Raw genomic sequence first — 26,073 nt, 5'->3', positions numbered from 1 at the left:
ATGGGACCACGCAGCCATCATACCGCTCAGGAAGGAGACATGTTCTGTCTCCTAGAGATGAACGTACTTGGTGCGAAAAGTGCAAATCAATCCTAAAACAACAGCAAAGGATCTTGTGAAGATGCTGGAGGAAACAGGAGCAAAAGTATCTATATTCACAGTAAAATTTGTCCTATATCGACATAACCTGAACGACCGGTCAGCAAGGAAGAAGCCACTGCTCCAAAACCGCCATAAAAAAAGCCAGACAACTGTACATGGGGACAAAGATCGTACTTTTTGGAGAAATGTCCTCTGGTCTGATGAAACAAAAATAGAACTGTTTGGCCATAATGACCATCGTTATGTTTGGAGGAAAAAGGGGGACGCTTGCAAGCCGAAGAACACCATCCCAATCTTGAAGCATGGGGGTGGCAGCATCATGTTGTGTGGATGCTTTGCTGCAGGAGGGACTGGTGCACTTCACAAAATAAATGGTTTCATGAGGAAGGAAAATTATGTGGATATATTGAAGCAACATCTCAAGACATCAGTCAGGAAGTTAAAGCTTGGTCGCAAATGGGTCTTCCAAGTGGACAATGACCCCAAGCATACTTCCAAAGTTGATGCAAAATGGCTTAAGGACAACAACGTCAAGGTATTGGAGTGGCCATCACAAAGCCCTGACCTCAATCCCGTAGAAAATTTGTGGGCGGAACAGAAAAGGCGTGTGCGAGCAAGGAGGCCTACAAACTTGACCCAGTTACACCAGCTCTGTCAGGAGGAATAGGCCACAATTCACCCAATTTATTGTGGGAAGCTTGTGGAAGGCTACCTGAAATGTTTGACCCAAGTTAAACAATTTAAAAGCAATGCTACCAAATACTAATTGAGTGTGTGAAAAGCTGAAATAAATCATTCTCTCTGCTATTATTCTGACATTTCACATTCTTAAAAGAAAGTGGTGATCCTAACTGACCTAAGACAGGGAATTTTTACAAGGATTAAATGTCAGGAATTGTGAAAAACTGAGCTTAAATGTATTTGGCTGAGGTGTATGTAAACGTCCGTCTTCAACTGTACCTGTCAGCAACAGGTGTGGCTGAAATAGCCGAATCCACTAATTTGAAGGGTTGTCCACATACTTTTATATATTTAGTGCAAATGTAAAATGTCTTCTCTTGCTGCTTAGTGGCAATAATGCCTTTAACGCAACCAATAGATATCAGCACTCAATTACTTCGGAATGGTGGACTTGGAGTTACATTTTGCTGTATAATTGACCTTGTGACCTCCAAGCGCAACACACAGACGTTAGGCATTTCAGGAAAGTTATAGGTTCAGAGCCAGAGGCGTCATGCAGTGCATGACATGCAAAACATTTTTGAAGTCATGGTCAAATTTGATATCTTTAAATACAATATCTTTCTAAATGAGGACCTTACAAATCGATAAAACTTAGGGGGCCTGTGTAGTTGCAATGGGCATGACCCAGTTCAGAGGCACTTACGCAACTAACATCTTCAATCGAAAGAGCAAATCAATAGAACAGAGAAAGAGAACTAGTGCATAAGTGCACTCTCATTCTATCACCAGTCTCTTGACAACGGGCCCAATTGAATGGCTTCCCAGCAGGGAGATGTGACTTTGAACACGTGCCAAGCTCTTAATCTATTTTGGTGCTTTTGGAAAATGTTAAACTGTCTGAAGGTTACAAAGGCCAGACTTAGAAAATGTGTGATAAATAGCAGTCTAGCATTAAGGAGAATGGGAAGGTGTGCCTGCACAAGAGGGTTAAAATGTTCTACTATCCAGAATATGAGGAAATGCATTCAAGTAATGCAGTCAAGGATATGCAGGTGTCCTTTACAGGGTAAAATCTTGGTGTTAGTTGTATCATGCCTCTAACAAGGCAACTATCCCTTTAAGTATATTGCGTTACCACTTGAATCTCATATATGTGGTATATCGTGCTTTCCTGAAGGGAAGTAAACATGTATCTGTTGAAAGCTCAAAGGTAATCATCATGTTCACTTAGTAGACACGTCGTAGAATACTTAGAAACATTCTACATAATGGAAATGTACAAGGACACACTGCTAATGTTTTGTATGAATGTGCGTAGGAGTTTGGTTATTTTTAGATGCAACTTATTTTGATGCACTTGGGTCTTGGCAGCAGTGGCATACAGTGGCGCTGCGTTGGCAGGGATCATCCTCGCCGAGGTGACTTTGGGTCGAAGGGCGGCCTACTTTCAGCATTCCAGAAAAGGTCAACAGAGAGACAACGCCCCCCTTGGGATGTGTCAGAAAAACAAATGGTCCCAAGGCAACGGCTTATTGTAAGGATGGATTAATTAGGTTAACTCGTACATATTCGGATCAGTACTTTCTGCAAAAGGTCAGCGATTGGCCAATACAGGCTACATAACCGGGTGTCAATGTCCAAGCCAAGACCACCCCCCCCTCTCCCCAATGAAGAACGATCAACATCACCAGATGTAATTCCAATTTAGTTGGCAAGTGCACCTATGGGCCTATTGGGGGAAGTAACATTTAGAAGGGTGAGTAGGCATACTGTATAGTCAAAGTTGGTTAGCCAAGGCCTCAGAAGTGGGAAAAGTACCTCAAATATTGGTTTATTAATACTTGGTTGACAAAACCTTTTTTTGTGCTACGGAGAATGCATTATCTGGAGAAAAAAAGTCAAAATCTACACAGACTGAATCAAAACAAATCTCTCTTAGGCACTGATCTCAGAGAGGTTTGAAATATAATTCAGCCTCTGCTTATGTTGTAAACATGCTGCTCCTCTAATTATTGTACTTGAAACTTAATATGTCTGACATTGTGAGAAATTTAGACTGTATTTGCCACAAATGGTTGTTGTTTAAAGGTTTAGGTTCCCTTATATTGGTGGTGTGGTATGTTGATGAACTGACAGTAAACCTTACTGTCTAGAAAGTACATTCATTAGATTGAGTAAGAGTTATGAAGTATTTACATTTACATATGGCAAATAAACTTAAAACTAGATAGTTTGCAGTCTAGTTGGTGCATTTCTGTCATATCGAATGAAACAGCTGATTAGAAATAACTTACAACTCTGTACAATTTCAGACAGTAACACATACCAGCGCAATAGGCAATTGTTTAACTCCATGTTCTATCATTAATCTGGAGAGGCGGTATTCTGAACTGCTTTGAAGCTGAGGTGTTGTAGGGTGTTTGGGGTTGTGTGTTGTGAGCTGTGTATAGTGTTTGGGGCTGTGTAGTTGTGTGTTTTGGACAGCGTGGTTGTGTGTTTTGGACTGTGTGGTTGTGTGTTTTGGACTGTGTGGTTGTGTGTTTTGGAGTGTGTGGTTGTGTGTTTTGGACTGTGTGATTGTGTGTTTTGGAGTGTGTGGTTGTGTCACGTCCTGACCATAGTAAGATGTTATTTTCTATGGTAGAGTAGGTCAGGGCGTGACAGGGGGTGTTTTTCTATGTTTTGTATTTCTATGTTCATGTTCTAGTTTTGTATTTCTACGTTGGTTTTGTTTGGGATGATCTCCAATTAGAGGCAGCTGGTCCTTGTTGTCTCTAATTGGAGATCAAATCAAATCAAATCAAATGTATTTATATAGCCCTTCTTACATCAGCTGATATCTCAAAGTGCTGTACAGAAACCCAGCCTAAAACCCCAAACAGCAAGCAATGCAGGTGTAGAAGCACGGTGGCTAGGAAAAACTCCCTAGAAAGGCCAAAACCTAGGAAGAAACCTAGAGAGGAACCAGGCTATGAGGGGTGGCCAGTCCTCTTCTGGCTGTGCCGGGTAGAGATTATAACAGCACATGGCCAAGATGTTCAAATGTTCATAAATGACCAGCATGGTCAAATAATAATAATCATAGTAGTTGTCAAGGGTGCAACAAGTCAGTAACACAAAAGTGTTAGTTGGCTTTTTCATAGCCGATCTTTGAAAGTATCTCTACCACTCCTGCTGTCTCTAGAGAGTTGAAAACAGCAGGTCTGGGACAGGTAGCACGTCCGGTGAACAGTTCAGGGTTCCAGCAGGTCTGGGACAGCAAGTCTGGGACAGGTAGCACGTCCGGTGAACAGGTTAGGGTTCCATAGCTGCAGGCAGAACAGTTGGAACTGGAGCAGCAGCACGGCCAGGTGAACTGGGGACAGCAAGGAGTCATCAAGCCAGGTAGTCCTGAGGCATGGTCCTAGAGCTCAGGTCCTCCGAGAGAGAGAAAGAAAGAAAGAGAGAAAGAGAGAATTAGAGAGAGCATATTTAAATTCACACAGGACACCGGAAAAACAAGAGAAATACTCCAGATGTGACAGACTGACCCTAGCCCCCCGACACATAAACTACTACAGCATAAATACTGGAGGCTGAGACAGGAGGGGTCAGGAGACACTGTGGCCCCATCCGATGAAACCCCCGGACAGGGACAAACAGGTAGGATATAACCCCACCCACTTTGCCAAAGCACAGCCTCCACACCACTGGAGGGATATCTCCAACCACCAACATACCATCCCGGGACAAGGCCGAGTATAGCCCACAAAGATCTCCGCCACGGCACAACCCAAGGGGGGGCGCCAACCCAGACAGGAAGACCACGTCAGTCACTCAACCCACTCAAGTGACGCACCCCTCCCAGGGACGGCATGGAAGAACACCAGTAAGCCAGTGACTCAGCCCCCGTAAAAGGGGTAGAGGCAGAGAATCCCAGTGGAAAGAGGGGAACCGGCCAGGCAGAGACAGCAAGGGCGGATCGTTGCTCCAGCCTTTCCGTTCACCTTCACACCCCTGGGCCAGACTACACTTAGTCATAGGACCTACTGAAGAGATGAGTCTTCAGTAAAGACTTAAAGGTTGAGACTGAGTCTACGTCTCTCACATGGGTAGGCAGACTATTCCATAAAAATGGAGCTCTATAGGAGAAAGCCCTGCCTCCAGCTGTTTGCTTAGAAATTCTAGGGACAATTAGGAGGCCTGCGTCTTGTGACCGTAGCGTACGTGTAGGTATGTACGGCAGGACCAAATCGGAAAGATAGGTAGGAGCAAGCCCATGTAATGCTTTGTAGGTTAGCAGTAAAACCTTGAAATCAGCCCTTGCCTTAACAGGAAGCCAGTGTAGGGAGGCTAGCACAGGAGTAATATGATCACATTTTTTGGTTCTAGTCAAGATTCTAGCAGCCGTGTTTAGCACTAACTGAAGTTTATTTAGATCATACTTAAGTCGTTTTTTTTCCACCTGGTGTTGTGGGATCTTGTTTTTGTATTGCTCTGTAAAGCCTGCAGAACGTGACGTTTATTGTTTTTGTATAGTGTTCTGAGTATAATAAATATATATCATGAGCACTCAACATGCTGCACCTTGGTCTACTCCTTACAATGAGCGTTACAGGTTGTGTGTTTTGGACTGTGTGGTTGTGTGTAGTGAGTTTAGTAGAGTGTTTTTGGCCCGTGGGTAGTTTAGTGGTGTGTTTTTGGCCTGCGTAGTGCATTGGGCCTTTGAGAGGAAAGAGTGAGCGTGATCTTGCTCTCCTGTGTGAGGACCAGCTCTGGCAGACATTTCACTGGTTCAGCAGACAGTCCTCAGCACCAGGGTCAGGGAGCAGCTGCTGTGCATGCATGCGCACTCGCACGCGCACACGTACACTTACAAAGGCACAGATGCATACAGAGGCAAGCACACGCTGAGACACACACAGAGTGAGACTGCAAAAATAATTCACATTGGGATAAACATAAACGTTTTTGGGATACTGGGCTGTCCTTTTTTTGTAAATCCCAACAGCAGCTGTACAAGACTGAGTGAAGGACTGAACAGTGATTGGGCCTGATTGTGATGGAGGAGGTATTGGCAACTGTACTAGTGCACATCGAGCTGCCTAACAGGGTGAGAGCCTGATGATCACTCAGGAAAAAGAGGAGTGTCAGCACCACCGGTAGAGAATAGTTCTTTACCGTGCCATTGGGCAATTTGCGAGCAGTGAGCACCAAAAGCTTTTTAATGCGGAACCCAGACAGACACATCTTCCTTTGTTCACAGCTAAAATTGAAGGATTTTGATGGGGATTTTTTTTATTATGCTACTTTATTATGCTAAAAAAACGATTTAATCTATTTTAGAATAAGGCAGTAGTGTAACAAAATATGGAAAAAGGGTCTGAATACTTTCCGAAGGCACTGTACTTATTGTAGGCCGACATTGTAAATAACAATTTGTTCTTAACTGACTTGCGTACTTAAAGGTAAAAAAAAAAGGAATTGTAAGATCCAGTCAATGGACTGATCCAAGCAGAGACTGCGTGTGTACATATCAAGTGATATAGAATTACTGTACAGTTGAAGTCGGAAGTTTACATACACTTAGGTTGGAGTCATTAAAACTCGTTTTTCAGCCAATCCACAATCTTCTTGTTAACAAACTATAGTTTTGGCAAGTCGGTTAGGACATCTACTTTGTGCATGACACATTTTTCCAACAATTGTTTACAGACAGATTATTTCACTTATAAGTCACTGTATCACAATTCCAGTGGGTCAGAAGTTTACATACACTAAGTTGACTATGTCTTTAAACAGCTTGGAAAATTCCAGAAAATGATGTCATGGCTTTAGAAGCTTCTGATAGGCTAATTGACATCATTGGAGTATATTGGAGGTTTACCTGTGGATGTATTTCAAGGCCTACCTTCAAACTCAGTGCCTCTTTGCTTGACAGCATGGGGAAATCAAAAGAAATCAGCCAAGACCTCAGAAATAAAATTGTAGACCTCCACAAGTCTGGATCATCCATGGGAGCAATTTCCAAACGAATGAAGGTACCACGTTCATCTGTACAAACAATAGTATGCAAGTATAAACACCATGGGACCACAGCGCCGTCATACTGCTCAGGAAGGAGACGTGTTCTGTCTCCTAGAGATGAACATATTTGGTGCGAAAAGTGCAAATCAATCCCAGAACAACAGCAAATGACCTTGTGAAGATGCTGGAGGAAACAGGTACAAAAGTATCTATATCCACAGTAAACGGGTCCTATATCACAATTGAATATATATATATTTTTTAACCTTTATTTAACTAGGCAATTCAGTTAAGAACAAATTCTTATTTTCAATGATAGCCTAGGAACAGTGGGTGCCTTGTTCAGGGGCAGAACAACAGATTTTTACCTTGTCAGCTCGGGGATTCGATCTTGCAAACTTTCGGTTACTAGTCCAACGCTCTAACCACTAGGCTACCTGCCGCCCCACATAACCTGAAAGCCCGCTCAGGAAGGAAGAAGCCACTGCTCCAAAAGCTCCATAAAAAAGCTAGACTACGGTTTGCAACTGAACATTTGGACAAAGACCGTACTTTTTGGAGAAATGTCCTCTGGTCTGATGAAACAAAAATAGAACTGTTTGGCCATAATGACCATCGTTATGTTTGGAGGAAAAAGGGGGAGGCTTGCAAGCCAAAGAACACCATCCCAACCGTGAAGCACGGGGGTGGCAGAATCATGTTGTGGGGTGCTTTGCTGCAGGAGTGACTGGTGCACTTCACAAAATAGATGGCATCATGAGGCAGGAAAATGTGGATATATTGAAGCAACATCTCAAGACATCAGTCAGGAAGTTAAAGCCTGGTCGCAAATGGGCCTTCCAAATGGACAATGACCCCAAGTATACTTCCAAAGTTGTGGCGAAATGGCTTAAGAACAAAAAAAGTCAAGGTATTGCAGTGGCCATCACGAAGACCTGACCTCAATCCTATAGAAAATCTGTGGGCAGAACTGAAAAAATGTGTGTGAGCAAGGAGGCCTACAAACCTGACTCAGTTACACCAGTTCTGTCAGGAGGAATGGGCCAACATTCACCCAACTTATTGTGGGAAGCTTGTGGAAGGCTACCCGAAACGTTTGACCCAAGTTAAACAATTTAAAGGTAATGCTACCAAATACTAATTGAGTGCATGTAAACTTCTGACGCACTGGGAATGTGATGAAAGAAATAAAAGCCAAATTCACTCTATTCTGACATTTCACATTCTTAAAATAAAATGATCCTAACTGACCTAAGACAGGGAATTTTTAAAGAGGATTAAATGTCAGGAATTGTGAAACTGAGTTTAAATGTATTTGGCTAAGGTGTGTAAACTTCCAACTTCAACTGTATATACAGGATTTGGCCTTGATAGCTGAAGTTTCATCTAGGAAATGTATCTTTGATGAGATGTTTGCACCACTGTAGTGGCCTGGGAGTGCCTGGTTCTGTACAATGTAGGCTCATGTAGATACTTACAGCTGATGATTCCTGTTGACTCATGAGGGAATCACAACACGTTTAACGACCAGTTCCTTACACAACACTAGACACTTAGTGTAACATTCAGTTAATTAATGGAGTCAAAGTCATCCAAGCAATCACTAGCCTATGGATGGCTGACAAGTCGTGACATAAGCATGTAAAGGACAGTTAGTAGCCAGCAACTACTGTATATGGGTTAATCATCCCATAGACACATTGCAAGTGTGTAACCCTATTGCTTTGTGTTTAGTGTGCACACTTTCATTGCATTGAGTGGAAGGCCTGATGCATGGTGTAAGTGGTCCTCTCATTTATATAATACACTGAAAAAAAATAAACTTCACACTGCATGGCACAAAAGATGTTAAGCTTTTGATGACAAGATTTCTACTTCGAACCAAGTTCTGTAGGTTGGGATTATGTTAGGGGTACGTGTTGCCCAATGTATAATTTGTCTCAACATTACAGGTCACAAATAACAATTTGATCATAAGGTACTCCAACTGCTATACCTTTGCAATATGTTTAGTACTGTAGTGGGGAAAAATGACATACTGAAGAGAAATATAAATGCAACATGTATGGTTTTGGCACCATGTTTCATGAGCTGAAAGATCCCATGAATGTTCTACACACAAGCTTATTTCTCTTTACTTTTGAGCACAAAGTTGTTTACGTCTTTGTTAGTAAGAACTACCCCAGTCTCATTCATGGCACCAGAACATGCAGCATAGCTGGCTTGGTGACAGATTATCCAACATCTCCTGTACAAAAATGATAATTTAATAAGTTTTAGGAAATTTAAAAATGGCAACCAAGTTCAGGAGTGTAGTGCATCTGAACAGATTAAACACATTAACACTTGACAAGTGACTCAAGGTAGGTTTAAAAAGTTTTATTGTCAAAAAGACAAGATTGCCTTTAACAGGAATCTCAACAAAACAAATCCTGTTGCTTAAACAGCCATCAATTGAGAAAGGTACAAAAAGAACAAGCCCTGAAGAACCCCCATGGAGCTAAGATCTAACAAGTGCAAGAAAAAAAAACATTTAGTTTTTTCTTCAACATTATCTAAATGGCAGTTTAAGGCATCCATCAAGGTTGGAGCCCATCAATGAGCAGCATGTTCACAAGGACAAACATTCAATGGCTCGCTAACAATCCCATACCCTTCACATACCCTCAATTCAGCATTGAACACCTACATTATGGCCCCCTGAACTTTTCCAAGTCCTGTTCCTATAGCCTATAGGTGGGTTTACTTTGCTGCACAGCAGTGGACAAATCTGAAAAAACAGATTGCCAAAGTATGTTCAAATATTGTGAAGTCAAAAGTTATGCTAATCTTGTTTAGGCATTAGACAACCCATTACAGTAACCAAGCATTGTCCGTCCATTTTGAATAATCAGTTGTAGAATCCTGGACGTTGGAACAGACAAGCTGGACAACAACCTTTGTCATGTGAACGAGTAGTGTTGTACAAACTATTCATTCAAAAACATGTAGAAAATAAGACCCCCCTAGGAGTGATCTTAACATTCAGATACTCAAGTGTAGAAAAGCACTGTACATGCCACCAAGGACAGCCGACTGAACCATGGTGACCCACCTTCCTCAATTCCCCCTTCTCAGTAATCTTCTACCACGGTACCAGCCAAGGAGGAGTAGAGCTTCTTCTTGATGAGCCGGAAGCCAGGGCTGAGTTTGAGCACATGCCTGAAGCCTGGAGTGAAACAGGCACCGATGTGCAGGAAGTCCCTGAGACTGGGCCAGGCGCTACAGTCCTGCTTGAACACCAGCGTCAGCTCAAAGGTGGGCACCACGTCCGCGTTGTACACGATGCGCTCCAGCTGCTTACAGCACTGTTCCTGCTCCAGGTGCACGTAGAGTACGCAGCCTCGTAGGCCGCACGGCTCGCCCGACGACAGGCGCAGGACGTCGCGCGCTATCCTCAGAGTCAGCTTCTCAGGGACCAGCACCTTAGAGCAACGCATCGTGGTCTTCTTGGCCCGTGACAAGCAGTTCTCAAACATCTTGGCCAACTGCTGACACGTCCTGTCCTCAGACAACTCCACGTTCAGGTGGGGCTCAGGCAAACAGTGGTCCCAGAAATCCAGCTCTGACGGAAGACAAAGACAGTAGTTGAGTGCTGTTTTAAAGACAAAGCAAAAGTGCATACTATGGGATTGTCAAATACAAGAACATTTGATAAAGTCAGGCGTGTAACTTGAGGGGGGAGACAGGCCAATTTGACCCAGTCAATAATAAACCATGAGAAATTTGATGATTGGAAATTCCCACTGACATTGCACAGCAGTAAGCTGGTTTATTTCTCCTTTATACATCTCTTGATTTCAATATGGATATGAAACCAGGTACTGGTGTTTGTATACGGTTTCTTGAGTAAGTGGCGTTCTTATATCATTTGTGCAACAGTAGCAGTTCGTTCAATTGTGTAAGTGAAGGGGCATAGACCGTTTCCCCATGACTGAAAGTTTGGGACAGTGATATAGCTAATGATTAGCACAAAGAGAGATGGCCAACCCCATGAGTCTGACCATTTATTTATAACCACAATGCTGAATCAGTTGGGCTAGAGATGATCATTCTTATTGCTCAAAGACCAGCCTGATAATATGGACCAATTTGAGGGGGAAATTATATATTAATGGTGTCACAATTTGATTTCCATACATTGGAGTCACCAGGGCTGCATTCAGTATGAAAAAAATCTAAAATATGCAACAAAAGGTTGTGTTCCACTGCTTAGACATCGCCAGGTCTTAACACCAGGATAGGCAGTTGACCTATCAGCTAACCACATGTTATAGCAATCAGTCAGTCGATGACAGTCTTGTGGCACAAAGGCCCCCCAAAGTGTCATGTCCTCTTCACTGCCCGAATCCACTGATCGCCTAACCACCATAATGCTTATTGGCTTTCACCTATCCAGTCCTCAGGTCAGTGAGAAGGAAATTAGACTTGAGCCAGAGTCATGATGCATGGACTGTCGTTAACATCTTGTCTGCACTCAATCTTTGTAATTGTCAGGTGAGGTATGGGACAATTCGATTTCGATGTTTCATAGAAGTTAGAATTTTAACTACAGTACAACATCGACAGTCATTATGCAGTCTGTGTGCATTCAAATCTCACATTGATACATGCCAACAACTTTATTTGAAGAAACGGAGTCCTGTAGGCTAGCATAGAGCATATGATAAAAGATGACTTCATCTTTTGACTTCACCATCCCCTTCCTCCCACCCTTTCCATTCTTCCCTGCAACTACGCACCAATGTTGGAGTAAACAAGCGCTGAATGAATGGATTGGAGAATTTAGAAACGCCCAGTTGCAATATGCCCACATGCACGTATACATTGTATGAGAAAGAGCTCAAAACGCTTACCATTTTCAATACAAGCCTGGTCGCATCTACGGCCAATCAATTCTGATGTGCATTCCGGGTTTTTACTCTTCAGTTTGCTTGTAGCAACCATGGCGAGAATCCTTTTGTTCCTTTTTAAAAAGGGCTGTAAAAATAAAAGTTCGCTTTTTTTTTAGATTTGCGCATTAATTCACAAGCCAACTTCGCATAGCCTACACTTTGATAGCTAGCAAGCATTCGCCAACTTGTCATCAACACAAAGCTTATAAAAATGTTCTAAGTAAGCCAATTTGCATCTAGTTACTGTTGCTAGGGGTGTTCGTAAATTCAATCTGGAGTGCCAGAGTGCGCTCTTACAAATTCAGAGCGTTTCACAGTGGACGCTCTGGCCGAGGAGTAGGGTTGATCCGAGCGTTCTGACCTCAAACGGCAGCCAAGCACCCAAGCTAACTGGCTAACATTGGCTAGCTACTGCCAGAAATGAGAGAACACCTCTGACCATTTTAGTCGCTCTAGCAGAACTGGTTATGTTCAAGTTATCCAGAGCGTTGGTGACTAACTGCGCTGCTGACAATTTAATTACGCTTTTTTTTGCAGAGGTGTTCGTAAATTCTGCGCTCTGGCACACTGACGAGTGCTTTGAAATCGGAGTAGATAGAGTACATTTATGTACAAGCCCTAAATATATGTTTCAAAAACTTCTGTATAACATTTTTTGGTTAGTCCTAATAATGACACAAAGCGTTTGCTTGCAGCGTCACAACACTCAACAAGTATAGAATAAAATAGCTTACCTTGATATAGCTATGTTTCGTAAAAATAAATTAAATATATTTTTATAACTGATTTCTTATAAATACTTTCCCCACATACAAAGGATACAAACACACCCCCCACAAACATTAACACTGCCTACAGCTAGAGCAACGCGTTGGGGGTATTTATACTTTTCTCCTAACAGCTCACGCTGCTTTGTCCAATCGGAATCAGTTTATCGTTCTGGAAATTGCTGAAGTTAATCACGCGTTCAAGCAACACACCTTGCGCTTTCCAGGGCTCTCAGAAAACGTCTGCCCCGAGGCACATGATTGGCCACGGAATAAATTGCGTCAACCAATAATCAAGGAACATTAATTTGTTGCTACCTGCATTTTTCAATCACTCACGTGCGATAATTCTTCTGTCAAAAAGTGCTAGTAATCAAAGTGCCATATTCAACAGGTAGTCTCCTAAACGTATGGCTTTCTTGTACGCATCTGTCTTTTCCCCAACTCGGTTAAGCCAAAACCACGCCCCGTTATTCAGAGGGGCGTTCTACTACGCTCCCATTGGCTAGCTAGCGTTGTCTCAATCACAGGCGATCAGCGCAGAGACAGTGACCTTTCAAGGTAGGGATGGAAAGTGTAATTTAACAATTAGCTGCCTACCATAATGCAGGCCTATTATTATTATGTTTGGTAACATTTGCCCATGTATTTATTTTCAGAGTTTCAATGAGTTGTAAAAATGTCTCAGATAACTCTGCTGAATTCCCTCAATTGAAGGTCAGCTAAGTTAACCTAGGCCACTTAACGTTACTAGCTCAGTATTTTAAGTTGTTATATTATCATCAGTAGTCTATTATCAGGTAAAAGCATATGCTTATTATTCATAATTTCTCAAATATTTATCAGCTAATCATTCAGTCGAATACGCTATGCTACAGCCATTGAATCCGTCTTTGAGCGTTAAGGGACGTTAATGGCTAGCTCGGTCCACAACATTGTTATTATATTTTTCAATCTTGAAATACAAGGGCAAATGTTATTAATCAGTGACTGAAATTTTGTGCTACGTGATATTCACTTCCGGACTTGGAGAGACCTCAAAGAGTTGTAGAACGCCCCGTTATTCTGAATAACGGGGCGTGGTTTTGGCTTAACTGCGTTGGGAAAAAGAAAGACGCTTCTTGTACTTCACTGTTCAGAATTTAATGAGATGCGTGCATATCATAGAGGAAGATAGAGGCCTCAAGTGGCCAAAAGGTCATTTTTGCATGGGCAGCACCCTAGAGCCCCACAGTAGAGGCACAGATGGAACAATAAAACAGATATTTCACTGGATGTATAAATGTGAAGTATCCCGTTGGCGTTTCCACTCACTACCATATATGGTCGTGAGAGGAAGCCCACTGGCGCGCAGTGGGAGAAGATGGAACGAGATGGATTTTGGCTGATATGCTGCACATTTTCTCATCGATTAAACATTTGAGCTCAATAGTTTTCTGTTCCCAAACTAGAATTTGTTATGAACAGAGTGGACTAACCTTTGTAGACTTTACCCTTTTCAAATGTTTTTAAAAATCACGCTGTTTAGAAGGAGCGCAAAAGCAAATTGAGTTATTGCACATGCGCACCTCACAGAGTAGGAGTTCCGTAACGGAAATATGCAGATTCATACTAGAACGCCCCAATAGGATATCTCTAGCGCATGCTTGGCTCTGTCCACCTCCTTGCTTGTTCTGCCCACTATGACTCGTTTGTATCTTGGTTAAGTTATAAAAATCTTTGGTTGAAGTGTACCCATAAAACCTAGCGGTCAATCATTTTCCCACCATAAATATTTCCCATAGCTCTGTCAGGTTGGATGGGGAGTGTCGCTGCACAGCTATTTTCAGGTCTCTCCAGAGCTGTTCGATCTGGTTCAAGTCCGGGCTCTGGCTGGGCCACTCAAGGACATTCAGAGACTTGTCCCGAAGCCACTCTTGCTTTGTCTTGGCTGTGTGCTTAGGGTCATTGTCCTGTTGGAAGGTGAACCTTCACCCCAGTATGAGGTCCTGAGCAGTTTTTTTTAAAGAATGATGGAGGCCACTGTGTTCTTTAGGACTTTTAATGCTGCAGAATTGTTTTGGTACCCTTCCCCAGACCTCTGCCTCATCACAATCCTGTCTCAGAGCTCTACGGACAATTCCTTCGACCTCATGGTTTGTTTTTTTGCTCTGACATGCACTGTCAACTGTGGGACCTTATATAGACAGGTGTGTGCCTTTCCAAATCATGTCCAATCAATTGAATGTACCACAGGTGGACTCCAATCAAGGTGCAGAAACATTTCAAGGATGATCAATGGAAACAGGATGCACCTTGATCCTGACTAGTCTCACCAGTCCCTGCCACTGAAAAGCATCCCCACAGCATGATGCTGGCACCACCATGCTTCACTGTAGAGATGGTGCCAGGTTTCCTCCAGACGTGACGCTTGGCATTTAGGCCAAAGAGTTCAATCTTTGTTTCATCAGACCAGAGTATCTTGTTTCTCATGATCTGAGAGTCTTTAGGTGCCTTTTGGCAAACTCCAAGCGGCCTGTCATGTGCCTTTTACTGACAGGTGTGCCTTTCCAACTCATGTCCAATCAATTGAATTTACCACAGGTGGACTCCAATCAAGTTGTAGAAACATCTCAAGGATGATCAATGGAAACAGGATGCACCTGAGCTCAATTTCGAGTCTTATAGCAAAAGGTCTGAATACTTATGTAAATAAGTTGTATCTGTTTTTTATTCATAATATATTTGCAAAAATGACTAAAACCCTCTTTTGCTTTTTCATTATGGGGTATTGTGTGTAGATTTCGGAGGAAAAAAATAGAATAAGGCTGTAACGGAACAAAATGTGGAAAAAGTCAAGGGGTCTGAATACTTTCCGAAGGCACTGTACTTGATATACAGTCTAAAACATAGCGATGCAAAATCGTCAGAAGTTTTCCTTACAACAAATGTATGAGAAATGCATGACCGGATGGATTGCATGACCGGATGGGTTGAAACTTAATTTTTCACTTGGGGTAGGCCTACTTTCATGCTTGGAGCTCTCCTAAATGCAATTTTGAAAACTGAGCATAACATTTTACTTATCCCACCACATCTACTTGTGTATTATTTTTTCATCAGACCTCCTGTATTGCGGCCTAAACTAACCAGATTATACAATAAAACAGTTCCATATTCAATTAGCTTTTGTACTAATTGATCAAAGACAATATTCAATGTTCTCGAAACAAGGCCATCCTGGTCATCCTGAATGGCGAGTGTTGCTTCCAGATGCCTCTGGAAATGCAATCTGGGGAGCCTCACTGAGCAGCTCCCACCGAAGTCATGGTGAAATTGGTCAAAGGAGTAATAGAAGCGATCAAGGGCCTCCTCCCACGTGAGTAAGGTAAGTGCATATCATCGTTTTTTTTGTATGTTGTGTAAGCCTATGTGATCGACCTGGTCGAACTATGTTAGCCCACTGAGCTAGCCTGGTGTTACTTTGGGGAACTTATACTAGCCTTCATGTCTCAGGCACCAGCACGGCTAACTCATCACGTGAGCATGACTCACCAAACCACCTCAGTTACATTTCACCCCCCTTTGCCATCCTCCTTCTCAGAGACCCATGCAGGTCACGGAACCAATGTGACAGACTGGGCTTGAACCTGGGTGTTCCGCACGGCACAAGGTTAGCCCACTGAGCTAAAGCCTCGGCTCAGGGGGCAATCACCAGTCTTAAGTTCTCAGGCAAAGTTACTCATCACAAACTTGTGGTTCACTGAACCATGTACAGGTATTTTACGGAAAGGCACTGGAAGATGTGTGTGCATTGTTTAATAACAGGGTAGGTAGAAGACTGATGTTTAACACTGTACCTGCATTTAGTGCTGAGCGATTAACCAACATTTTGGTTTTTCTTCATTTTTTTAAACAACTAATTGATCAGCATCGTTTCTATTATTTGAATTCCATTACTCTTTATTTTTCTGTGAGGTTAATGCTCAGTTTCACTAGAGATAAATCACATCAAGTCCGAACTGTGTGATGTAGTAGGGAGTTGTACTTTCCAACAGACCAATATTCTTCATAGTTTAGAGCAGAAAACGTGGTAATTAACTACAATGATCACAATCCATTGCGCACCTACTTGTCCAGTCTGTATGGGGCAGAAACTTAGAGGGAAAGAAGAGACAGAAGAACACGCGATCGAGAGGGATAGAGAGCAGTTGCTTCGTGAGGTATCTCTACCTGAAAATACATGATCTTCTAAGTGATCGATAGTTGGTATTCAGCAGTCATGCCTTATTTACTTTGAAGAAGTACTAAAATAGTTATTTTGTCAGACAGTATAGGTAACAGTTCTATAGAGATGAGGACTTGAAATGAAATGATAAAGTAATCAAATAAAATAAATGTAATATACACAACTGAAATATTTTTATAAAGTAATGTGAATAAATTATCATTAATAAGTGATAAGCAGTGATGGGCAGTCTCTATCATCATGGGACTTTTATTCATTGTTTTATTCTGTGTTGTTACAGCACTCAACCTGCATAATGTGCATTTTAATGTAAAAATAATAATAATCAAAACCGAAATCGAAAATGTGATTTTCTTTAAAAAATCATGAAACCGATCTCAAAAAGCACTAATCGCTCAGCACTAGCTGCAGCAAACAGCCACACTCAGGGAACCCATTATCATTCCCTCTCAACAGCCATTTGATTTCCCCCATGTAATCTGACTCTGCAGGCATGACCCTCCCTCCATACAGCTGAGGGTAATGGAATCCAGCTCACCAGGGAGCTCTCTGCTTTGCTCCCACTGTCACATGGATAGAACAAGATACCCATAAGAATGTCACGTGTGTTTGCCAGTGCAGCCGACTATTGCCCATCTGCCAGCTGCAAACTAGAACAGCACCTGACAACCGCATTTCCCTGAAGTGTTGTGAGGAGAATTCATCACAAACAACCTTTTCATGTTGCATTAGCTTCAAGTCAATAGTATTTTCAGCAAATGCTAAAAAAACAACAACCACATCACAGACAGCGGCGTTATTATCAAAAGCATCTTGAAAAGTTAAGTTGTTAATATTTGTGACCGACCGCCTTGATTCGATCTTATGTAACAAAATTTTAAATTGTGTTTTTTACATTGGATAAAAGCAGAGACACAGAGCTACAAAATGGTATATCATACACTGCATTTGAGGAACAATGGGAAAGCAATTTTGCTTTGAAAGTTGATAAACTTGTAACCACACTTTTGAGAAAATGGCCCTTGAATGTTTTGGTACACCTACTGGAGAGTTCTTCTTTGTCTACACCCATTCATTATCATTCACCCCCTCTTAAACCAGCCCCACCCATCTCTTTAAGGATTCACATGTGAGGTCATGTGCTAAACAGAGAGTAGTGTAGTAAAGATTAAGACTAAAAGTGGTAAAGTAGTAGCCTACAAGAAGGAAAAATTCCATGTATACTGGAAGTGTCCAGATAAAAAATATTTTATAAATATTAGATGATGCTTACCCAGACACGCTTGTCTAAATTGATGGGTCATGTGAAATAAATGCTGTAACCCCCAGCCAAATCTTGCTAAGTGGATGGGTCTTTACAGAACGTGTAAACGGTACAGCGAAATAGTTACTTGCATAGTAGCAATATCAAAAAGAGAGAGTGTCAATATAAAGAAAAAATAACAAGTGTCAATGCCAGTAGAGAAAGAACAAAATAATATACAGTATGTACAAGAACAATATCAATAATGATATCAGTGATTTTAGTGATAGATGAGGTAGTTATATGCATACAATCAGGGGTAAAGTGGCTGAGCAGCAGGATAAAAAGAAATTGTAGCAGCAACGTATGGCGTGTGTATTAGGAGAGAGTCATGTGAATAGAGGCACTGCAGATAGTGCTGATGACTGGGAACTCGCCCCCAGTGATAAACTGGCCCATCCAAACCACGAATGAACAAGGGAATCTATATTCGGAGAGCTTGTTTCTGTCCTGCCCTTGACTTTGGTGCAGGGCATGTGATGTCCACAGCCTCTTCGTCGCAAAACTCCCTGATTTTCTCAAAGCTAAGTTTGTCTAGCTGTGTCCAGTCCAGGTGGTGCTTGTACAGGCAAACCATCTATGGGAGGAAGGATGTCAGTGTTGCGCAGCAGCTGAAACCTGGTCCTGACTGAGTCTGAACGTTCCTTGGCGACAACAACACCAGGCTCTAGAGCATCGAAGCTGTAAAACAGGAAATAACAAACAAATTGAGAAGACATTACAACCTTGCATAACATTTATTCACCTCCCAAGTTTAGATAAGAAGAATAACCTCATACAATGCAATGGAAATTATATTCACCTGAAGTGCTGGTTCTGCTTGATCTGTGGCAGCGGCCTGAAGTACGGAGTAAGGTGTTGTTGCCAGCTATGGCTTTCCACCAGCACCGTACCATCCTCCAGTCCAACCAGCTGTGGGATGTTGACCCCTGTCACAGTGTTGTCCTTCACAACTGTCACGTCCTGACCAGTATTAGGGATTATTTGTAGTTGTAGTTTGGTCAGGACGTGGCAGAGGGTATTTTGTTTATTTGGTTCGGGGTGGTGGTTTATTTAGTAGGGTGTTTGGTTAGTTATTTCTGGGTTTTGGGGTTATGTTCTGTGTTAGTATTTCTATGTTCTTTTCTCGTTAGTTGTATATCTATGTCTAGTTAATTGGGGTTGGACTCTCAATTGGAGGCAGGTGCTTTCTAGTTGCCTCTGATTGAGAGTCCTATATATGGGTATGTGTTTGGTTTAGTGTTTGTGGGAGATTGTTTCTTGTTTTGCCGTGTGTGCCTGACAAGACTGTCTAGTTCGTTTGTGTTTTTGGTATACGTGTTTATTTTGGTTTTTCCTTCTTTGTCCTAATAAAGAAGATGAGTATACACTTCCTTGCTGCATTTTGGTCCTCTCCTTACGATATGCGTGACAGAATCTCCCACCAATCAAGGACCAAGCAGCGGGGTAAGGAGCAGAAGAACAAATATATGGACTAGCAGGAGAAATGGACCTGGGAGGAAATTCTGGACGGGGCTGGACCTTGGCACCAGGCTGGGGACTACCGTCTCCCTCCGGAAGAAATCGAGGCAGCCAAGGCGGAGAGGCGTCGGTACGAAGCTATATACTCGCCGATAAAGCACGAGAGGCATCCCCAATAATTTTTTTTGGGGGGGGCACACGGGTAGTTTGGCTGGGCCAAGGATGAGCCCTAAGCCAGCTACCCATGCTTATAGGAAGGATCGTATGGAGTGGAGAGCGCCATGTTTTGCAGAAGTGCGCACGATCTCGCCCATACGCACGCACAGTCCAGTGCGAGTTATTCCAGGCCCTCGCAGATGCCGTGCTAGAGTGGGCATCCAGCCTGGTAGGAGGATGCCTGCACAGCGCGTCTGGTCGCCGGTACGCCTCCTAGGACCAGGCTACCCTACTCCCGCTCTACGCACGGCAACCATCAGGCCCCTGCACAGCCCAGTTCGCCCTGTACTAGCACCCCGCTCGTACAGGGCTGCTAGTTCCATCCAGCCAGGACGGGTTGTGCAGGAGGTGCGTTCAAGACCGCCTGTGCGCCGTCATGGCCCAGTTTTTCCAGTTCCTGCCTCTCGTGCTGACCCGGAAGTTCGAACCCCTAGTCTGGCACGTCCAGTACCAGCACCACGCATCAAGCTTCCAGTGAGTCAGCCCAGTCCAGTACAGCCTGTTCCTGCTCCTCGCGCTAGCCCTGAGGTGCGTGTACCTAAACTGGCATTTCCAGTAGCAGCACCACGCATCAGGCTTTCAGTGCGTCAGCCCAGTCCGACTTGGCCTGTTCCCGCTCCCCGCACTAGCCCTGAGGTGCGTGTCCCCAGACTGGCACATCCAGTACCAGTACCACGCATCAGGCTGCCAGTGCGTCAGCCCAGTCCGACTCATCCTGTTCCCACTCCCCGCACTAGCCCTGAGGTGCGTGTCTCCAGCCTGGTACCTCCTCTACCAGCCCCACGCATCAGGCTTCCAGTTCGTCAGCCCAGCCTCAAGAGTCCAGAGACAGTGCCCCGTCCAGAGGGTCCGGCAACAGTGCCCCGTCCAGAGGGTCCGGCAACAGTGCCCCGTCCAGAGGGTCCGGCAACAGTGCCCCGTCCAGAGGGTCCGGCAACAGTGCCCCGTCCAGAGGGTCCGGCAACAGTGCCCCATCCAGAGGGTCCGGCAACAGTGTCCCGTCCAGAGTATCCGGCAACAGTGTGCAGTCCGGAACCGAGTGAGTCTGCATACAGTCCGGAACCGAGTGAGTCTGTCTGTGATCCGGAACCGAGTGAGGTTAAATATAACTTTGAACTGTGAGTCTGCCTACAGCTCGAAACCGAAGGAGTCTGCCTACGGTCCGGAACCAAGCGAGTCTCCCTACAGTCTAAAGGGTAGAAGACCGGTGCCAGAACCACCTCCAGTTTAGGTGGGTTGGGGAGGGGGGTGTAGCACAAGTGCCGTCGGTGACGGCAGCCTCCCTCCCTTCCCTCCCTTTTTGTTTAGGGGGATTTTTTTATTTTATTTTGTATTTTTTTTGGGGGGGGGATTAATGTTTTTCATGGAGGTGCATCCGGGGTATGCACCTTTGGGGGGGGGGGGGGGGGGGGGGGGGGGGTAATGTCACATCCTGACCAGTATTAGGGATTATTTGTAATTGTAGTTTGGTCAGGACGTGGCAGAGGGTATTTTGTTTATGTGGTTCGGGGTGGTGGTTTATTTAGTAGCGTGTTTGGTTAGTTAGTTCCAGGTTTTGGGGTTATGTTCTGTGTTAGTATTTCTATGTTCTTTCTGGTTAGTTGTATATCTATGTCTAGTTAATTGGGGTTGGACTCTCAATTGGAGGCAGGTGCTTTCTAGTTGCCTCTGATTGAGAGTCATATATATATGGGTATGTGTTTGGTTTAGTGTTTGTGGGAGATTGTTTCTTGTTTTGCCGTGTGTGCTTGACAAGACTGTCTAGTTCGTTTTGTGTTTTTTGTATACGTGTTTATTTTGGTTTTTCCTTCTTGTCCGTAATAAAGAAGATGAGTATACACTTCCCTACTGCATTTTGGTCCTCTCCTTACGATATGCGTGACAACAACACCAGCAATCTCAGACAAAGTGTTCACTCTGGTCTTTTTGAAGCGCTGCTTGATGAGGCTGAAGCACCAGTTGGGGGCAAACTTGGTATGGCCTGCGATCAGGAAGTGGTCCAGACTGTGGTGGAGCTTGTGCAAGGTCCACCAGGCACAACACCAGAGCACAAACTTGTTATTGTTTTGGCCACTGCAGTGATCACAATTCAGGTCCACACGTGTTTTCCCAACTCCGTAGTTGGTGAAGAAATAGTGCATGTAGTTGATGACTGCGCTGCTGCCTTTGCTGGATGACATGCCTTCATCAATCAAGTAGTTGACTTGTTGTGGTATTCCATCACAGCAGACAACAAACAAGCCACACTTGCGAGGAGTTAAAAAGTAGATGGGACCTGGCTGCATAGGGTTCGAAGGATAGTGTACTTTCAAACAACAACAAAATAACATTTAAGAAATTAAAATGAATTCTCACCCCTGTCAGTCTGTCTTTACACAGTTCAGTGAAAGGCATTTGCCTGCTTCCCATATATACAGTCGTGGCCAAATGTTTTGAGAATGACACAAATATTAATTTTCAAAGTCTGCTGCCTCAGTTTGTATGTTGGCAATTTGCATATATTCCAGAATGTTATGAAGAGTGATCAGATGAATTGCAATAAATTGCAAAGTGCCTCTTTGCTATGCAAATTAACAGAATCCCCCCAAAAAACATTTCCACTGCATTTCAGCCCTGCCACAAGGACCAGCTGACATCATGTAAGTGATTCTCTTGTTAACACAGGTGTGAGTGTTGACGAGGACAAGGCTGGAGATCACTCTGTCATGCTGATTGAGTTCGAATAACAGACTGGAAGCTTCAAAAGGAGGGTGGTGCTTGGAATTATTGTTCTTCCTCTGTCAACCATGGTTACCTGGAAGGAAACACGTGCCGTCATCATCACTTTGCACAAAAAGGGCTTCACATGGAAGGATATTGCTGCCAGTAAGATTGCACCTAAAGATTGCACCATTTATCGGATCATCAAGAACTTCAAGGAGAGCGGTTCAAATGTTGTGAAGAAGGCTTCAGGGCGCCCAAGAAAGTCCAGCAAGCGCCAGGACCGTCTCCTAAAGTTGATTCAGCTACGGGATTGGGGCACCACCAGTACAGAGCTTGCTCAGGAATGGCAGCAGGCAGGTGTGAGTGCATTTGCACGCACAGTGAGGCGAAGACTTTTGTAGGATGGCCTGGTGTCAAGAAGGGCAGCAAAGAAGCCACTTCTCTCTCTCCAGGAAAAACATCAGGGACAGACTGATATTCTGCAAAAGGTACAGGGATTGGACTGCTGAGGACTGGGGTAAAGTCATTTTCTCTGATGAATCCCATTTCCGATTGTTTGGGGCATCCGGAAGAAAGCTTGTCCAGAGAAGACAAGGTGAGCGCTACCACCAGTCCTGTGTCATGCCAACAGTAAAGCATCCTGAGACCATTCATGTGTGGGGTTGCTTCTCAGCCAAGGGAGTGGGCTCACTCACAATTTTGCCTAAGAACACAGCCATGAATAAAGAATGGTACCAACACATCCTCCAAGAGCAACGTCTCCCAACCATCCAGGAACAGTTTGGTGATGAACAATGCCTTTTCCAGCATGATGGAGCACCTTGCCACAAGGCAAAAGTGAAAAGTGGCTCGGGGAACAAAACATCGATATTTTGGGTCCATGGCCAGGAAACTCCCCAGACCTTAATCCCATTGAGAAATTGTGGTCAATCCTCAAGAGGCGGGTGGACAAACAAAACCCCACAAATTCTGACAAACTCCAAGCATAGATTATGCAAGAATGGGTTGCCATCAGTCAGGATGTGGCACAGAAGTTAATTGACAGCATGCCAGGGCGGATTGCAGAGGTCTTGAAAAGAAGGGTCAACACTGAAAATATTGACTCTTTGCATCAACTTCATGTAGTTGTCAATAAAAGCCTTTAACACTTATGAAATGCTTGTAATTATACTTCAGTATTCCATAGTAACATCTGACAAAAATTCCTAAAGACACTGAAGCTGCAACCTTTGTGAAAATGTATATTTGTGTCATTCTCAAAACTTTTGGCCACGACTGTAGATATATATACACACACAAAAAATGATATATAAAGGAGGAAATGTTGCTTACTTGTTGAGCAAACTCAAAGCTGTAATGCATCCATGCTTGCTGGTTCAGTAGGGCCCCTCAGAGACAACTGCAGATCTTGACAGGTGGTCTTGCAGTCAGCAACCATCTTCTGGTAAACAGAACGCTTACTCTGAACAAGCAGGAGATGCGGCTCTTCGTTCTTCAGCTTGGCTGACTTAACACCTTCTGGCAGATTGGCAGATCTGAAGACCTGATAGTTGTTTCTCTGGCACTGCCAGCACAGGTATGTCCTGGGCTTAGTGCTTGAGATGTGGGGCAGCTTGCTTGACCCGTTGTGTGAAGTCACTCTGGTTCACACTGAGCCTGTGCAATGCCATAAGAATCGTCCTCCTGAAAGTAGTCCTGAAAGTGGTCAATAGCGCCTGATAAATTCAGGCAGAAATGTTATTGAGAGCAGTAGAAACATATTTGCAGTTCTCCATGGCTAACGTTATATTTTTCGGAGAAAAAAAACAACAGTAGATGCTACACGGCAGACCAATCTGAAACTCATGTCTCAGCATGTCTGGCCCATTCATTATCTCAGCCAATCATGGCTAGCAGGAAGGACTTTTTGATAAAAATTTTGATAAAAAATATAATTAACGTTGGTGTTATTTTCTCATGTGGCACACAGTTCATATCATTTCATAAATGTTGCAGGCCATAAAACCATGTTTTGCCCGCAATTGACCCATTGCCAAGTCCCGCCCTCAATAGTTCCTGTTTGCGAGGTTGGACACTTTTCCCCGTGCAAATAATATTATTATAATTATTATTATCTGTGCATGTGCACAGGTGCTCCTCACACTGCTACAATGGTGATAGTTATGGGACCAAAACAGCTGAGATCTGTATCTCTCTGCAGGCATACTCGGGCAGATCCTCTACATCTCTCTTATCAAGCCCTTTTGTTCTTGCAACCTCCTTTCTTCTCCTCTATCTCAGCCTTCCCCATGGCCACCTACTCTCTTTTCTCCTCCACTGGTCACTGTAGCCATGGCAATGGTCATTGGTCCATCACCTCTCCCTAGTGCTGCAGTATGGTTCTAGGTCTGTGGACTGGTGTGGACCAGAGTTAGAACAGCACATTTTCACACCACTTCTCTATTTCTTCCTTTGTGCTATCCACTCAACATGTTTTGCTTAATTTCCATTTTCTTCTATAGATCTTTTGGATCTTCTCAAGGAGCTCCCACAACATAGCCTGGGTGTCTCCCTTTATCTCTCTGCAGGCGTACTCAGGCACACCCTCTCCATCTCCCTCCTCTAGCCCTCTTGTTCTGGCAACTTCCTCTCATCTCCTCATTGTTTACATTTGAGTAATTTAGCAGATGCCTTTATCCAGAGCGACTTAGTTAGTGCATTCATCTGTAGATAGCTAGGTGAGACAACCACATATCACAGTCGTAGTAAGTACCTTTTTTCCTCAAAGTAGTTAGCAGCAAAGTCAGTGCTCGTAGGAAAATAAAAGTGCATCTGTGCCTTCACCCTGGCCACCTCTCTCTCTTTTTTCCTCCATCGGGGCCTTCACCCTGGCCACCTCTTTCTCTCTTTTTTCCTCCATCGGGGCCTTCACCCTGGCCACCTCTTTCTCTCTTTTTTCCTCCATCGGGGCCTTCACCCTGGCCACCTCTTTCTCTCTTTTTTCCTCCATCTGGGCCTTCACCCTGGCCACCTCTTTCTATCAATTTCTCCTCCATGAGTTGTCCATGATGTGATTCGAACACGCAATGTTTGAGTTGCTATACCTTCGCGTTATACGCCCACCCATTCTCCCCGACCAACGTCCCTCCTTCCTATCGTTTCTGTCTTAAGTAACCTACTGTTTTCATTTGTGATTGGAATTAACTGTATATACAAAATCGTGTGCCTATCGTGAATTTCCAATAAGTAATTTGTGTCTATTTCACAATAATCTGTGATAGTGGGTTGTGTGTTGCAGTATGGTTCTAGGTTTGGGGACAGAGTAAGAAAAGCACATGTTCACATCTCTTCTCTGTATCCACTCAACTTTCTTTCATGAATTTCCACTTTCTCTTTCTGTATCTTTTCAAGCAGCTCCCACAGCATAGCCCGGGTCTCTCCCTGCAGGCATACTCAAGGACACCCTCTCAATCTCTCTCATACAGCCCTCCTGCTCAATTTGAGGATTTTTACAACTGGACACTTCCTTCTCTCTTTTCTCCTCCATCTCATCCTTCACCCTGGCCATCTACTTTTCTGAAATTAGCAGTTCTTAATAAGAGGCATAGCGGTTACGACATGAACTGCAGAAATATGGCAAAATAACAATGTTTATCTCTGCGGTTGAATCACAAAGAAGAATGGGTTTGG

General features: G+C 43.6%; 1 protein-coding gene across 4 annotated transcripts; it reads right to left on the bottom strand.

The window, feature by feature from the left end:
- Positions 1 to 9,153: 9,153 nt before the first annotated feature.
- On the bottom strand, positions 9,154 to 12,906 carry LOC115194219 (DNA damage-inducible transcript 4-like protein). 4 transcript variants are annotated; one of them, XM_029753713.1, is made up of 3 exons: positions 12,833 to 12,906; positions 11,688 to 11,811; positions 9,154 to 10,396 (listed from the first exon to the last, which is right to left on the bottom strand). In XM_029753713.1, the coding sequence occupies exons 2-3, from the start codon at positions 11,776 to 11,778 to the stop codon at positions 9,906 to 9,908; spliced, it is 582 nt and encodes a 193-aa protein (XP_029609573.1). In that variant the 5' UTR covers positions 11,779 to 11,811; positions 12,833 to 12,906; the 3' UTR covers positions 9,154 to 9,905. The 4 variants fall into 4 exon arrangements, with proteins under 4 accessions (XP_029609573.1, XP_029609571.1, XP_029609572.1 ...); XM_029753711.1 differs by having other exon boundaries at positions 12,812 to 12,833; XM_029753712.1 differs by lacking the exon at positions 12,833 to 12,906 and adding an exon at positions 12,461 to 12,631.
- Positions 12,907 to 26,073: the final 13,167 nt, after the last annotated feature.

Source organism: Salmo trutta, chromosome 5 (genome assembly GCF_901001165.1).
Source record: "Salmo trutta chromosome 5, fSalTru1.1, whole genome shotgun sequence".
NCBI classification, from domain to species: domain Eukaryota; kingdom Metazoa; phylum Chordata; class Actinopteri; order Salmoniformes; family Salmonidae; genus Salmo; species Salmo trutta.
Note: the sequence above shows the minus strand (reverse complement) of the source record. Positions and strands in the feature narration are given on the sequence as shown.